This window comes from Chenopodium quinoa, unplaced genomic scaffold (assembly GCF_001683475.1).
Source record: "Chenopodium quinoa cultivar QQ74 unplaced genomic scaffold, ASM168347v1, whole genome shotgun sequence".
NCBI classification, from domain to species: domain Eukaryota; kingdom Viridiplantae; phylum Streptophyta; class Magnoliopsida; order Caryophyllales; family Amaranthaceae; genus Chenopodium; species Chenopodium quinoa.
Window position 1 is genome coordinate 2,577,987 of NW_018744821.1, and position 14,683 is coordinate 2,592,669.

General features: G+C 36.0%; 1 protein-coding gene across 1 annotated transcript; it reads left to right on the forward strand.

Moving 5' to 3' along the window:
- The first annotated feature begins 13,407 nt into the window (after positions 1-13,407).
- LOC110704066 (zinc finger MYM-type protein 1-like) lies at positions 13,408-14,683 on the forward strand. Its single transcript, XM_021881852.1, has 2 exons — positions 13,408-13,744; positions 14,130-14,683. The coding sequence occupies exons 1-2, from the start codon at positions 13,408-13,410 to the stop codon at positions 14,681-14,683; spliced, it is 891 nt and encodes a 296-aa protein (XP_021737544.1).

Below are 14,683 nucleotides of genomic sequence, written 5' to 3' on the forward strand. Positions count from 1 at the left end.
GGAACACTTGCCCTTTTGTACACTTTTATTTATTTTTTTTCTTTTTCTTATTTTGATCTTTCAAATTACTCAAGCTCTTTTTTAGAATTGCATAAGTTACACACCATCCCATCCTAAGGTTAGGTAAATGTAGGTTGAAAAAAGAAAGGTCTATTGTTAGACGAGGCTCAAAGTGGTTTACCAAAAAAGGATGTATACTTGAAGGGTGAAAGGTAATACAATGTGGCTACAAGGGGTGCCTCAAATCATTGGTATACCTTGTGCTTAGTTCGACAATTTTTCTTTCTTTTTTTTTTTGCAATATAATGAAATGATCATATATAAGGAAATAAATGCTCATTTTATTAAAAAGGGAAAAAAAAAAAACCTACAAAGTTAATCTAAAGGAAAAGAAAAGGTGTCTATGCTAGACATATTGGGAAAGGAAAAAATGAAAAAGAAATAGAAAAAGAGGTCATGAAATCTTGTCGTTGAAGCTCGCCTCTTGTCTTGTGTCATTCGCTTCATCATCACTCAGTTTTCTCGCTAGCTAGAGCCAATGGGATCTTATTTGCCTCTATGAGATCTTGAATGAGGTTTTGAAACCTATAGCATTCATCAGTAGTATGACCGCACCCTCGATGGTACTTGCAATAGGAGTTTGGATTCCATCTCAAAGATTGATTTTCTGGTGTTGGATCCTCGGTAGGGCCAATAGGTTTGATTAATCCTCGATCATAGAGACGATCGAAAGCAGCATCGTAGGTCATTCCAATGGGTGTGAACTCTCGCCTGGGTTTCCTTTTAGATCCTTGATTGTCCATGGCTAAGACACCATTATGGTCAAAGGTACTAACATTATTACTAGAGTGGGCGTTTTCGGAAGAAGAAGGATTGTCGTTCTTCTTTCCTTTCCAGCCACCGTGGTTACTATTGTTAGTAGCTTTTTGCTTTGCGAGGTCGTCTTCGATTTCAATTCCGATGTCATAAACGGCCTTGAAAGTATTCAAGTTGTGTTGATATTTTAAGTGCTTTGAATACTTTTCTTGGAGATTCTTGATAAACATCCTCACAGACTCCTTTTTGGTTGGGACCTCAATAATCTTGGCGGAAGTTTCCCTCCATTTATTAAAGAAAGAAGTAAAGCCTACATTCTCTTTTTGTCTTAGCATCTCAAGTTGTCTATGGTCGGTTTCAACTTGGATATTGCACTTGTACCTATCAACGAAAGTGTTCACTATCGATTCCCAGGTAGAGGTTTTCTCCTTGTCAAGGGAGAAGAACCATTGTTGGAAAATGGTTTCAAAAGATAGTGGGAACAGAGAGAGGAAAACCTTCTTATCGATACCCTTAATGCTCATTATAGTTTCAAAAGCACTTAGATGGAAGTAAGGGTTATCTGTTGCCTTGAATTTAGGGATGTCAGTGGAGTTGAACTTATGCGGAATAAGTTCCTTGTCCAGCGAGACCCCTTGTGAACTCATGCCCTGAAATTTATAGTCTCTAGATAGCTTGCTTAGACTCTCTTGCATGAGATCCATCTGTTGTTGCTTTTCGGGATCATCGACCTTAAGTGTGAGGAGTTTCAGTGTTTCAGTCATGGTAACCAATTGGTTCTTAATCTCATTGACTTCTTCTTGAGTTGCCATTATCTTTTTAGCCTTCCTCTTTTGACGAATCGGTTTATCAAAAAGCTAGACCTGAATAAAGAGGTTGTCCTTGATTAATCGCCCTTCTCTCCTCGACCAAGTACTGTGGGAAAGGAAATTGGGGATATTTATTGTTAATTATTTGACTCAAACTTTATTCAACATGCAATGGATGGAGGAAGTGAAGAAAAATTGGAATAGAATGTGAAAGAAGATTTAGATGGAGGGATATGAAGAATTAGGAATAGAATGTACCCCCCAACTCAAATGACGGAAAAGACCGACTCATGCATGAACCTAAGACATGGCCACGGTGATGTATACCCAAAGTGTGTGCTAATACTAGTGATTGTAGGTGACATGTTAAGACTCGTGTCATGACCATGTGGCTAGACTATGTAACTAGACTCAAGCAAAGACTAAGTTAAGACTTCACGTATATGCATTAAACTGGACAAACTGTGGTATTTTAGTCATAACGTTTGTTCTGCGACTCTCATTGGGATGAAACCAACGCCAAATTAAAGAACAAACTCGGGGCTACAGATCCATAGGTTGTACGACTCGCAGTTATTTCTATAACTCCAGATATGACCAAAACAAGTTGACATTTGTGCAGTATACGGGAATAAAAATCCGGGTTGACTTAAAGGAACTATGACTCGATTTTATGTTTATTTATTAGCTCAAATTAATTAATTAATTAATTAAACAAAGTCCTTTAGTCATTAATCAGTTTATTTAGTCTTAACACAAGTCAAACAAACGGTTGACATTTGTGCAGTATACGGGAATAAAAATCCGGGTTGACTTAAAGGAACTATGACTCGATTTTATGTTTATTTATTAGCTCAAATTAATTAATTAATTAATTAAACAAAGTCCTTTAGTCATTAATCAGTTTATTTAGTCTTAACACAAGTCAAACAAACGGTTAGGAAAAATCACATAGAGTATGCACAACAAATAATGCACAATTAGTCAGGTAGGCACAATATGATGCAATGAGTTTGCAACCTAACCATGGCTCTAGTTCTCTAAAGTTCGGGATATGGTTTAGTCAATAGAGGGTCCATGGTTAATTGTTCGGATGCACCGCCCAGAAGCCTAACCGTGAAGGGTTGGCGCGAGTGGATGGGACACCGCGAGTTTTAGAAAAACTCGCTTCCATGGTTTGGTGAATTCAACATCTCGGATGTACCCTTTGTTGCACGGAGCGTTCAATCGGGTAGATGGAGCATGAATTCCCAGAGGGTTATGACCATATGTAGAACACATATGGGATTCAGAAAAGTGAGAAAAAATTCAATCAAGAAGTAGGATCGAGCAAACAATACGAAAAATCGGTCGAAATTAGAACGCATATTTCTGGCTCGGTATTGGGGGAAATTGGCGCCAGCAAACAGAGACTGGCGCCAGCTTTTAACTGTAGCACCTAGCGCCAATACTAGCGTCTAGCGCTACGACTAAAATGTTGGCGCCAAGCTCTGGCTCCTGACGCTACTTCCCACATGCCTCACCTGCTTTCTGTGCTCGATAAAATTTTCCAGTTTCGCGCGGTGTTATTTCGGTCCTAGTTGTGAAAGATGTTTCTCAAATTTCCTACGTGTAAAATCCTATGTTTTTAACTCATCACGGATGGTCTTTCCAATGAGATCTTTTTTATGCATATGACAATAATGTTAATCAAAACAATGCACATGAAATACTTAGAACTCTTCGAGTCTCATCCACTCATTCTAAATCATTGCCGAAACAAACTCAGGAATTAAAATAGAAATCCTCCCCAATGGAGTCGCCAAAAACTGTAGGGAATAATTTCAAGCCTTTGAAATCCCACTAGCTTGAACCCCACTGTGATCATACACTAAAGTACGGTGGCGTCCAAAAGGGAAGAAGATAGAGCAAAGAGTCGCCAACAAGTTTTTAAGGAACATGTAAATCGTTCACGAGGTGAAGGTTACACCCCTTAATGATCCAAGAGATCGTCAACTCCATAAGGTCTAGAACCAAATAAAGGTTCGGGGATGATGGTACAAATCCAACCTAAAAGAGATTGAACCTGCCCTAATAATAGGCCTCTACTTTATTGTGATCGTATTCATGTGCGCTTTTTAATTAACATGCAATCAATAGGATTAACCCTAAACCTGTTTATCTATGTTGGTTGAATATTAATGCACAAATAAACTATTATTGGCGATCACTTGAATTATAATCAAAGTTAACCTAACAAGATTATTAATTATCTTATTAAGCATGATTACAAGTACAAATTCCCTTTAAACATGCAATAAAAGGTGTGATCAAGAAATAAATAATAAGCATCAAGCAACATAATAATAATCATGATAATAATAATAATCATCATAAAATTATAATCATAATCAAAACGATAATAATCATAAATAAAATAATCATAATCAAAATAATAATAATAATAATAATAATAATAATAATAATAATAATAATATTCATAATCATCATAAATTATAACAATTATAATCATAATCATGGTCATGTTAATATTAAAGCGTAATAAAAATAGCAAGATCCTAGGCATGATACTAACAAGATTAATAACAAACCCTAGCATGTCACTAAGCAATAAAAATCAAATCTTTAACCCTAACATGATACTAACAATCATAAATATTAGGAAGAAAATAGGAAGCATCGTAACAATCATATTTAATATTAAAATTACCCTAGACATGATACTAGGAATATCATAATAACAATATAAACATGATTTCTACATCATAAATCAATAAATCATTAAAGTACTTACTTTGATGCCTCGTACCTCTTTCTAATAACAAAATACACACGTTAGTAACTTCAAGGAAAATAATAATCAAAACAATTAAATTAAATAATTAAAATAGAGATTTGGGACCAAACCCTCATAAATTAAACCTTTCACGTCTAGAGCGAAGGCAACTTCGAATATGTCTAGGTGTATCTAAGTCTTACGAATGAGGAATTTTGTATGTGAAAACAAAGTTTAGAAAAGGAAAGATAGAGAGATGAAATAATCAAGAAAATCTTGATGAGAGTTGGTGAATTGAAATAAGAATTGATGAAATCTGGTTCGAAAACGGAGTTTTAATACGTTATTTATAGAGAAAATCAGCCAAAAAGATAAAATTAACAAAACAGAGTTTGGCGCACGCAAAACGAGGTTAGCGCCAGACATTGGCTATTGGCGCCAAGCGCCAATGGCTAGCAATAGGCGCCAGGCGCCAGGCTGGTTCCAGGCGCCAATGCGTAGAGTCAGGCGCCAAGCCTGTTTTTAACGCGTTTTTGTTTTTATCATATATTTTGATCCAAAAGTCCAAATAAGGAATATAATATGTCTTTGGAAAGCTCTTAAAGTCTACTTTCCAGCCCAATTAGAGTAAAATAAAAATATTTTGTAGATATAAAGATATGGCCAAAATAGTGGAAGGGTGTCAGTTTTGGATAAAGTTTCATGTCTCATTCATATCTTTTTCGTTATAACTCGGATTTAATATTATAATATATCATTGGAAAGATAATTTCAAGATCTATCCAACCATATAAAATTTGGATAAATATTATGAGGCACGAAAATAAAATCTGAATATATTCCACTTCGTACAAAACAAGGATTCTTAAAAGGAGTAGTTTTATTCAATTTCAAACTCTTTAAAACATAATTATCAATCCTAACTCCATTAGGATTTAAAAGAACCTTCTAGAGTATTCTAAAAGACTATAATCAATCCTAATAGATTTAGGAATGATAATTAATAATAGGCCCTCCTCTAGATCATTGGGCCGCATATAAAAACCAAATCGGGCCCAGTTTAGTATTTTGGCCATAACTTCCTCATTATTCATCGGAATTGGGCTTATAATATATCGTTGGAAAGGTATTTTCAAACCCCATCCAACTACACCATTATTGGATCTTTATTATGGACCAACCGAACTGGATTGACTATTTTCTTAAAATAAGTTTTCAAATACAAAGAGAAGAGAAAAGAAATTAAAACTTTCCGCAACACTAGACTTTCCACACTTTCGCTTCATTCGATTATGATTCGACGTGAAAGGTACTCATCACTAGGTTTGGTTTTGGGGAGACACAAATGGGTGTCTACAGCCCCAAAGTTGGACAGCTGACCAGGTAGAATCTCTCCTTCCAGCCGAACCATTTGGATGGTTTATCTAGAGTCACCAACTAATTCGGGTGTGTGGTAAGAGTGTACCACGCACCACGTCCGCCTGGGGCCTGGCTCATATAGTGCATATGAGCAAATGCAGGAAAGCTGGGCTCAATGTCCTAGAACTCACAGGCGGCACTGAAACCCATAATGTTTAGCCACGAGTTCAGGATGAGCTGCCAGATGCCAACATCATACCCCTTCAATATTCTTTTTATTGCGTTATGAAGGGGGAAGTGGAGGCCGACTTTAATCACCACCTCATAGCAGCCAAAGAAGTTGTCGGCATTCTTCATGTTGTCCTCCTAGGAAATTGTTGCCTAAGTAGGGGGAACCTCTATTCTCCACCCCTCTCCTACCAGGTGTGCATCACCGAAGGCCCTAAAGCTACTTTGCATTACAGCCAAATCCCTCATAAGCATCCGGGTTTTTACAAGATTTGGCTGCTTTGACCCTTTCTTCGGATGTGATACTCAGCCGCAATGTCCTCTTGGTCAGAGATGGACGTTTCTTATCCAAACCTTTCGGCGACTTCCTCAGCGCCTGACTTCCCTTCATCAGACCCTAGGTCTGAGGCATCATCTTCGTCGTCTGCCCCATCAAAAATGGTATCGTTGGGGGTTGAAGGGGTGTCACTCGGAGAAAAGGCCGCCTGCTCTTCCTCCTCTCTCTGCTCTTGTTCTTCCTTCGTGTCCTCATATTCATCATCAGGAACAATTTCGTCAGCGGGCACTCTTCTAGCGCGTTGCTTGCTAAGCTTAATAGATGTTTGTTTTACTCTGGCTATGGTGTCCTGCATAGACACAGAGACGAAGGTGTTCGGGGATGAGCAAAGCAGGTCCTAATTTCCAGAAATGGCACCCCCGGCTCTACATTCAGCCGTACCAGGAGATCAGCTGAATGACCTAGGCGGTGTCGTGTGGGTCGATAGAAAGTCCATTTTATTTTGAAGCCTAACTACACAAGAGAAATATTTATAAAAAGCTTGAAAGGGGTGCAGGCGGTTACCATTAACTTATCTCTGAAACTTTGAAAACTTCTACAAGCGATGACCAGGTGTGTTCCTCGATGAGCAGCCGAAAAACGTAATATCACAAGCAGACGGAAGCAGAGTTTCTCTCTCTAGACGCTCTCCTTTTCTCTCTCTAAAAAGTCAAATTTGGAGTGTGAAATGAGGGGAGAGGGGGTGAAACCTTCTATTTATAGAAGGGTTAAATCAGGGCATCCCTGTAAAACCCTAGAAGTTGAACAGGTTTACTGTTCACCGCCTATTTGCTGCCGCATGTTACTGGCGCCACATGGCCAGCCACATGTCACCTGTGAGTGGCAAATGTTTTGGGTAAAATTACCTTGTCCACGTGGACCAATTAGAGAGGGCCACGTGTCAAGCCTAGGCTGGTCCAAGTGGACCAATTGTCATCTGACACGTGTCACCATCAGATACCTCCTGAAATTGCGGCCTTCAAGGGCCCAATTTCCAAGAGCGCCGAAAAAACAGTGCAGCCCACCAAATCTAGGTCAAATGACCTAGATAGAGGCACACCCTCCAATGACCCTATAAATAGGGAGTTATTCCCTAAATTTTGGGACACATTCAATCATTTTTTACACCTACCCTACTTTCTCTCACATCAGAGGAACACCTGATCTCGGAATCCATGAAGATCTCACTTTCTTTTCCGCACCTTCTCCTACTCATATTCAAGTACTAACTTGACCGTCGGAGGTGGAGCTCCAAACACCCGAATTCTCCGTTGTTTTGCAGGTACAGGCGCAGTCGGATCAGTCCTCAAGCTGTAACTCTCCCAAGGGACAAAACACTCAAAACACCGCTCATTCTCACATTCAAATTCAGGTTCCTCAAAGGGATCAAAGCCATCCTTAATCAAAGGACCATACTCATCTTCTGACATATCATCTTCTATATCCACACTCTCATTAGTGTCATACTCGATTAAATTGTACCCTACATCATCGACATCATCATCATCCACACTCAGTATTTGAACCCCATCATCCCTAAGGCTAATAGACAAACTCCTTCTAATACTACCTACCCTAGAAAATGCATTTTTCTCACTTCTACTTGCACTGTTGCTAATAAAAATTCCCTAAATCTTAGCAGTAGTCCTAGGAATTCTCCTCTTATAAAACACTGATGCTCTAGAAGACTCGCCGGCCTCTTTTTCATGTGAATTTTCCCTAATCCTAGCAAACTCTACAATGTTGTCAGTAGGTTGTAACAATGATGGGGTTGATTTGTGAGAGGGTTGTGTTTGTTGTGTACAAAACTCAGAAGGTAATTGGTATTCATGTTCTTCAGTAGGATTTTCAAGAGGTTAGTTTGGATCCCGTGGAGTTAGGAAAATGTTAAACCAATAGTCAATTGTATTACCCCTTCCTCTACTTTTTCCTCTTTCTCTCCCATTGCCTCTACCTCTCTCATTGACAGCCCCTCTCCCTCTGCATCCTCCTCTCCCCATCCCTTTATCACTCCGTCTACCTCCATCATTGCCTTTACCTTTGGCTCTCCCTCTCCGTCTCCCTTTTCCAATTGCAATCCCTATTGGAGTAACAGGTGCCCTATCAATATCACCTATCTCAGTCCCTCTAGTAGGTGAATTCTCAATGTCAGCCCATTTGTCTTCTATAAATTGATTAATAGCATGGTCAATATGCTCAAATAAACTTCAGCTAGTGGTTTTTTTACCTTTTGCAAGCATATGCCTGTCAAAATCTTCTTTACTAACTACCTCGGCTTCCAAAAACTCAGGCACACTAGACTTTTTTTTCTTAGGAGTGAATCTAGATCTCCTGATAACCACTTGAGCTTCAATTGCAATGGACTTGTCTATACTAAGAGGTTCAATGACTTTTGGTGCCTTATTTGTTGGTGTCTTCCCTAACATAAATGACCTAGAAGCTTGGACAACTTTACTATTCTTACCCACTACTTCAGCCCATATGTATATCTCCTTATCCCCAGACAAATTACCAAACATTTTCATTAAGTCATCATCACTTGAAGACTAACATGCTTCATTTTAAACTCATATGCAAAAGAAGGGTGTTTAGGAGTTTAAAAATTGTTCTCATTTTCTTTCACCAAATACTCTATAATAAGATCTATCAAATTTGCCTTATCAATGTCCTCAACAATGACAGACACATCTACACCCCTATTTTTAAAATTTAACACAATATTGTCACCCATTCTGCATCAAGTATAAGAAGCATGTATAAGCAACATGCCCTAAATCATCAAGTATATATAATATTCGAGTAATTTTAACGTTACAACCCAAAAATTACCTGTACTTTATAAACAACAACACAACACTAATTTCACAAAATGAATCAACAAAAACAACAACATTAGTTGAGCAAAACCCTACACATTAAAAAACAGAGCATACCACAAATAAAGTCCAAATAAATGCATACCTGACTTCGAATCGCATCACAGATAATATATTTCTTCGAACGATCGAAGCTTGCTGACAATCGCAGCCTCTTCGAATCAAACTCGTCAACAAATTCGCCCAATTTCCTCGTCAAAGTGCAATCCATATTTCCCCTAAAACAACTCAAACCTTAGAATTTCATCATCTTTATTCAATTGAGCGAGTAAATAATCCGAATAAAGATGATGAAATTCTAAGGTTTTATTCAGGCACTTTGACAAGACATAATTGGTTGGCTGAAATTAATAGGGGTATTTAAGTCAATTCACCCTTTTCCTCCCTTATTAAATAAACCATGTTTAGTATTGCTAAAAATGTTTAACTCATGTTACCAATGATTTAGTTATGATAATTGTAGATTACCATAGCTAGATAATTTAAAATTTTAGTGTTTACCATTGAGGAAAAAAAAACCCAAAAAAAAAAAAACCAAAAAAAAAAAAAAAAAAAAAAAAAACCCCTCAAGACTACCATTGAGAATTTCCCAAAAACTAACCGTGGTGAATGAAATGATTAAATTGATTAACTATTGTTAATGTTGAATTAATAATAGTAATAGTTGATCACCAAAGATAATTGAAAATTTTGTTGTTTACCAATGAGAAAATTAAAAAACTTAAAGAGTATCGTTGAGAATTTCCCTAAATAAAATTACAATTTTAGAAAGAAGGAACTTTAAAAAAAAAATAAAAACTCTAAGTAGTGAAGAATCAACATATATAGGTCACAATGCAATGGGCATTAGTACTATGAACTTGAGGATCGGGATGATTTGGGCTTAAAAACTTGTTTTTAGTTGAATAATAATTTGTTATTTGTACATAAGAAAATGAATAAGATTGTAAGTTAATAAAAAATCGTAAAGCTACGAATTTTACGGCTAAATAGTTACTAACTATAGATGCATGTGATACTCATCCACCATAAGCTTTATATGTAGCATGAGATTAATTAAAATGCAATTGGGGTTAAACTTCTTTAATTAGGTGTGCTTCCTAAGAAAATTTGTTGCAAGAGATATACAGGTAATTTTTATCTTCTTCCAACGAATTCTAAACAAATTCCAAGAAACCACTAATTAAAATGTTTAATAACATATGCAATAATGCTTGTATTTTGGTGAATGGTTAAATTAAATAATTCAAATTTAAACAATATTGACCATAGATGTTTGTTGCTAGGTTGTACCACCAATTATATAGGTACACAAGAGAATGATATCAAATTAAACAAATTAAATCTGTATAATATATAGGCGGAGAATCCCTTATATAAGACAAACGAACATTTCTAAATGATTTAATTAATTAATAAATTTGCTAATAGTCTTCCAAATCTATCACTCGAAATGGAGGGAAAAATGGTTTTCTACAAATCCAAGAAGAATGTAGTAGTCATTCTTTTCATCCTTGCTTTAGGTAACATATGTATTTTCTTTGTAATCACATATGATGCAATTAATTTGTCCATTATATTTTCGTAGGTGTTTTGATCATTATTAGATAAACTTTATGTTTTAAGTACTAGTGGTCTATTCGATACAGTAATTGATATTGATTGCGGTATTGCGAATAAATTTGAGTGTAATTTAACAATAAATAAAGTACCATCAAAATTAATGTGGTTTTATCATAATTTAAGGTCAATTAGCTTAGCATTACGTACCATGGACCTTACTATCTGAACTGAATCTTTTATAAACATACAACACAAATTCATGTTCATTACCTTGATTTATTACTACATACATATACCAAATAGATCGTAAGATTATTAACCCTACATATTGATGCTATATGCAAAACTTTTGCAGCACAAATCATGGTTGATAAATCTGAAAGTTGTGCTACTACCGGAGAAAAATGTTCGTCTTTCTTATTTTTTAGTAATTGTTGTCCGGGATATAGGTGCAGCAAAGGTGCTGGTCACAAATGTGTAGAAGGTAAGTGGCAAATTATGTCATCATTTTCTTATGATATAAGTAATTGAATTGTGATTGTTTTTTGACAACAAATTGTGATAATTTGGTTCAAATTAAATTGTTTTGAGTCGAGTTAGATTTTGACACTTTTACTCCGTATGTACTATGCTTCGTAAAACTTTGTTTGTAGATAAACATTGCACGCCGTCGGGGGGTTTATGCTACCCTGACATCCCCTGTTGTGGAAAAAGCTATTGTACAAGTGCATTCGATATATGTCCATAGTAAACACCCATGATCATCACAAGGCTCGTTTATGTGGAGCTTTATTCCATTCGAGTTTGTTAGATTAACTATTTTAATGGTTATTCTAGTTAATAAATTAGAAGTACTAAAGATATAAAGTACTCATTTATCATTGTAACACTAATTTACAAAATTAGTATTGTAATATACCTGAATTTTTTCTTGTGTGATTTGGGAAATATAAAAGTATAAACATTCGAATTAATATAAGATATTGTTCAAATTTAATCAATCAATCTATACTATATACTAAAGTAATTACCATCAGGGGCAGAATTAGGGGGGTTCATTGAACCCATAGATTTTTTGAAAAAAAAAAATATAAGTTTTATTTTTCTTAAAAAAAAAAGGGTTAAGACAAATTTTTCTGAGGTAAATAATCAAATGTATAGTCTGGCGCATTGGTAATGATATGAATGTTTGAGCAGTGCACTCCTCTTCGATCTTGGGTTCGATTCCTCTTGTCCTCCTTTTTTGTAATTTTTTTCCACCTTACATTCAGATATCAAAAATTAAAAACAACAAACATCGACATTTCTTATTTTCCCCAAATTTCCAAACTCTAACCTTTTAACCAAACCCTAACATTGACACCCTACTCCTAGCCACTGGTCGTCACGGCCCCGCACTGTAGCCACCGAGACATCGACCAGTGACCGGGGACTGAGCACTGACGGACGACAGTTTTGAGTTCTTCAAGAATTCAAGTTCTACCGTTTTGTAAGTCCTCTTGTTCCTCTACTCCTCTTAATTATTAATCTTTATTTGTTTGTTTTATTTTTTTAATTGGTTTTGATATATTGTTGAATATTTAAATTGTTGACAAATTGAATTGTAGAAACTTAGAAGCTAGAATTATAAATTTTTACTTGGTCTTTTAATTGATAATTAGAAGACGTCTATATTGTCAAATTTGTATTTATTGGGGACTTGGGATTTTTAATTGATAAAAAATTGTTTATTTTGTGTAATATTGTAGATTGTAGAGCTTTTGTTACAACTTACCATGAGTTTAGAGGCTTTTTGGAAATGTGTCGGGAAGTCACAAAAGTCCTCTACTTGTTCTTCACCTAGTTAAAGAATTATCCAATGGAAGAAGAAGTTGTAAATCCTATTGATGATGCGGATATTAAGTCTGCTAATGATGATGCGGATGTCATGTCTCCTACTAATGATGCGGTTCCAGTGGCTGCTTCAATTCCAATCCCTGAAAACACAACTCAAAGAATTCCAAATGCTAGTGTTGAGTCTGATGATACTCACATTTATGATGTTGATCTTCATCCACATGACCCTGGAAAAAGAATTCCAATTTTGGAATATCCTTCTACTAGTCGAGAAGTCGTGAGAAGAGGTTATATAACAATGAAACGTTGTGATCCACGCACTCATAATTTCTTTCAAATACAAATAGGAGGTATGCGTCGATTTAGTGTTTCTTGGTTTGCTAAATATGATTGGCTTGAATATAGTGTTGAGAAAAATGCGACTTTTTGTTTTGTGTACTACTTGTTCAAAGATAAAGTTGCTTCTTTGGATGCTAATGATTGCTTCATTAAAGGGGGGTTTAGAGGATGGAATAAGACTGGTAGATTTAATCTTCATGTGGGAAGTCTTTGTAGTTTGCATAATCAAGCTTATGAAAATTACAATTTTTTCATTAACCTAAAAACATCAGTTGCTGGATCTTTTTCCACTTACTCCATAGAAGCTAAACTTCAATACAAATCTTGATTGACTTAAACATTAAAATGTATTAAATTTCTTTGAAGTCAAGGCTTAGCTTGTCGTGGGCATGATGAAAGCGAAGACTCTTGGAAGAGAGGTAATTTTCTTGCACTCTTAAAAGTGATGTTGCAAAGGTTGTTCTAAGTAATGCCTCAGGAAATAATCAAATGAATTCTCCTTTAATTCAAAAGGACCTCTTTAATTGTTGTTCCAAAGAAACCACTAGACTTCTCGTTGATGATATTGGGGATGACTACTTTGGAATACTAGCAGATGAATCTAGTGATGTATCTCAAAAGGAACAAATGGCCCTTTGTTTGCGTTATGTGAATAATAAAGGGAAGATAACTGAGAGGTTTCTTGGAATTGTACATGTTAAGGATACCACTGCTTTGTCACTAAAGAGTGCAATTAAGTCTTTTCTTATGGAGTATTCATTGAGTTTGTCTAGAGCTCGTGGACAAGGTTACGATGGTGCTAGTAATATGAGGGGTGAGATAAACGGTTTGAAGACTTTGATCATGAATGAAACAAAACAAGCTTATTTCGAGGGGCAATGCACCGCAAACCCATATATCATCTGCTAATACACAACCAACTAATGGGCCAGCACCTTAACGACAAGCAAAGAAGCAGAACCTATAATAGCTTCTTCTCCTACAACATAGTATTCTCCGTTTACATTTATTCCTCCAAATCCAACAAGGGATTTCCTCACAACTTCACAATATTGCTACGAATCCTGATCTTGCTTCCTTATCTTATTGCACACTTTTAGCAACCCTAAGAGTTACCAAAAGGACAAGCCTTATTCATTAATTTGCTCACCAACTTCAATTAACCCTTGTTGCTGATGCTAAGGATAATGATGATTGTATTTGGTTGTTAGACCAACTTGCTAGTTTATTAAATATTATTGGTGTTTCTTGTAAGCGAAGGGAAATGATAAGAGAAATACAATCTCAACATGTTCTAGAAGCATTAGATCTAGGGGAAATTCAAAGTAGGCAAGGTTTAAACCAAGAAATTAGTTTAGTTTGGACTGGTGATACTAGGTGGGGGTCACACTACAAAATTGTTTCAAATGTTACCTCATTATATGCTACTTTTGTTAAAGTTCTTGAGAAAGTTGGATCAAATAAGTTTTATAAGGATGATCGTGTAAAGGCTATCACTGTTATGTCTTCATTTGAATCCTTTGAATTTGTTTTCATGATATGTTTGATGTCTGAAATATTTGGGCAAACTGATAAATTGTGTCAAGCTTTGCAAAGAGGAGACCAAGATATTGTTAATGCCATGTCATTTGTTACATTGACTAAGGAACAATTGCAACAAATAAGGGACCATGGGTGGGAAGAATCTTTGCATCTTGTGCTTTATATTTGTGTTAAACATAATGTGGAAGCTCATAATATGAATGATATGTATGTTCCTCGTTGA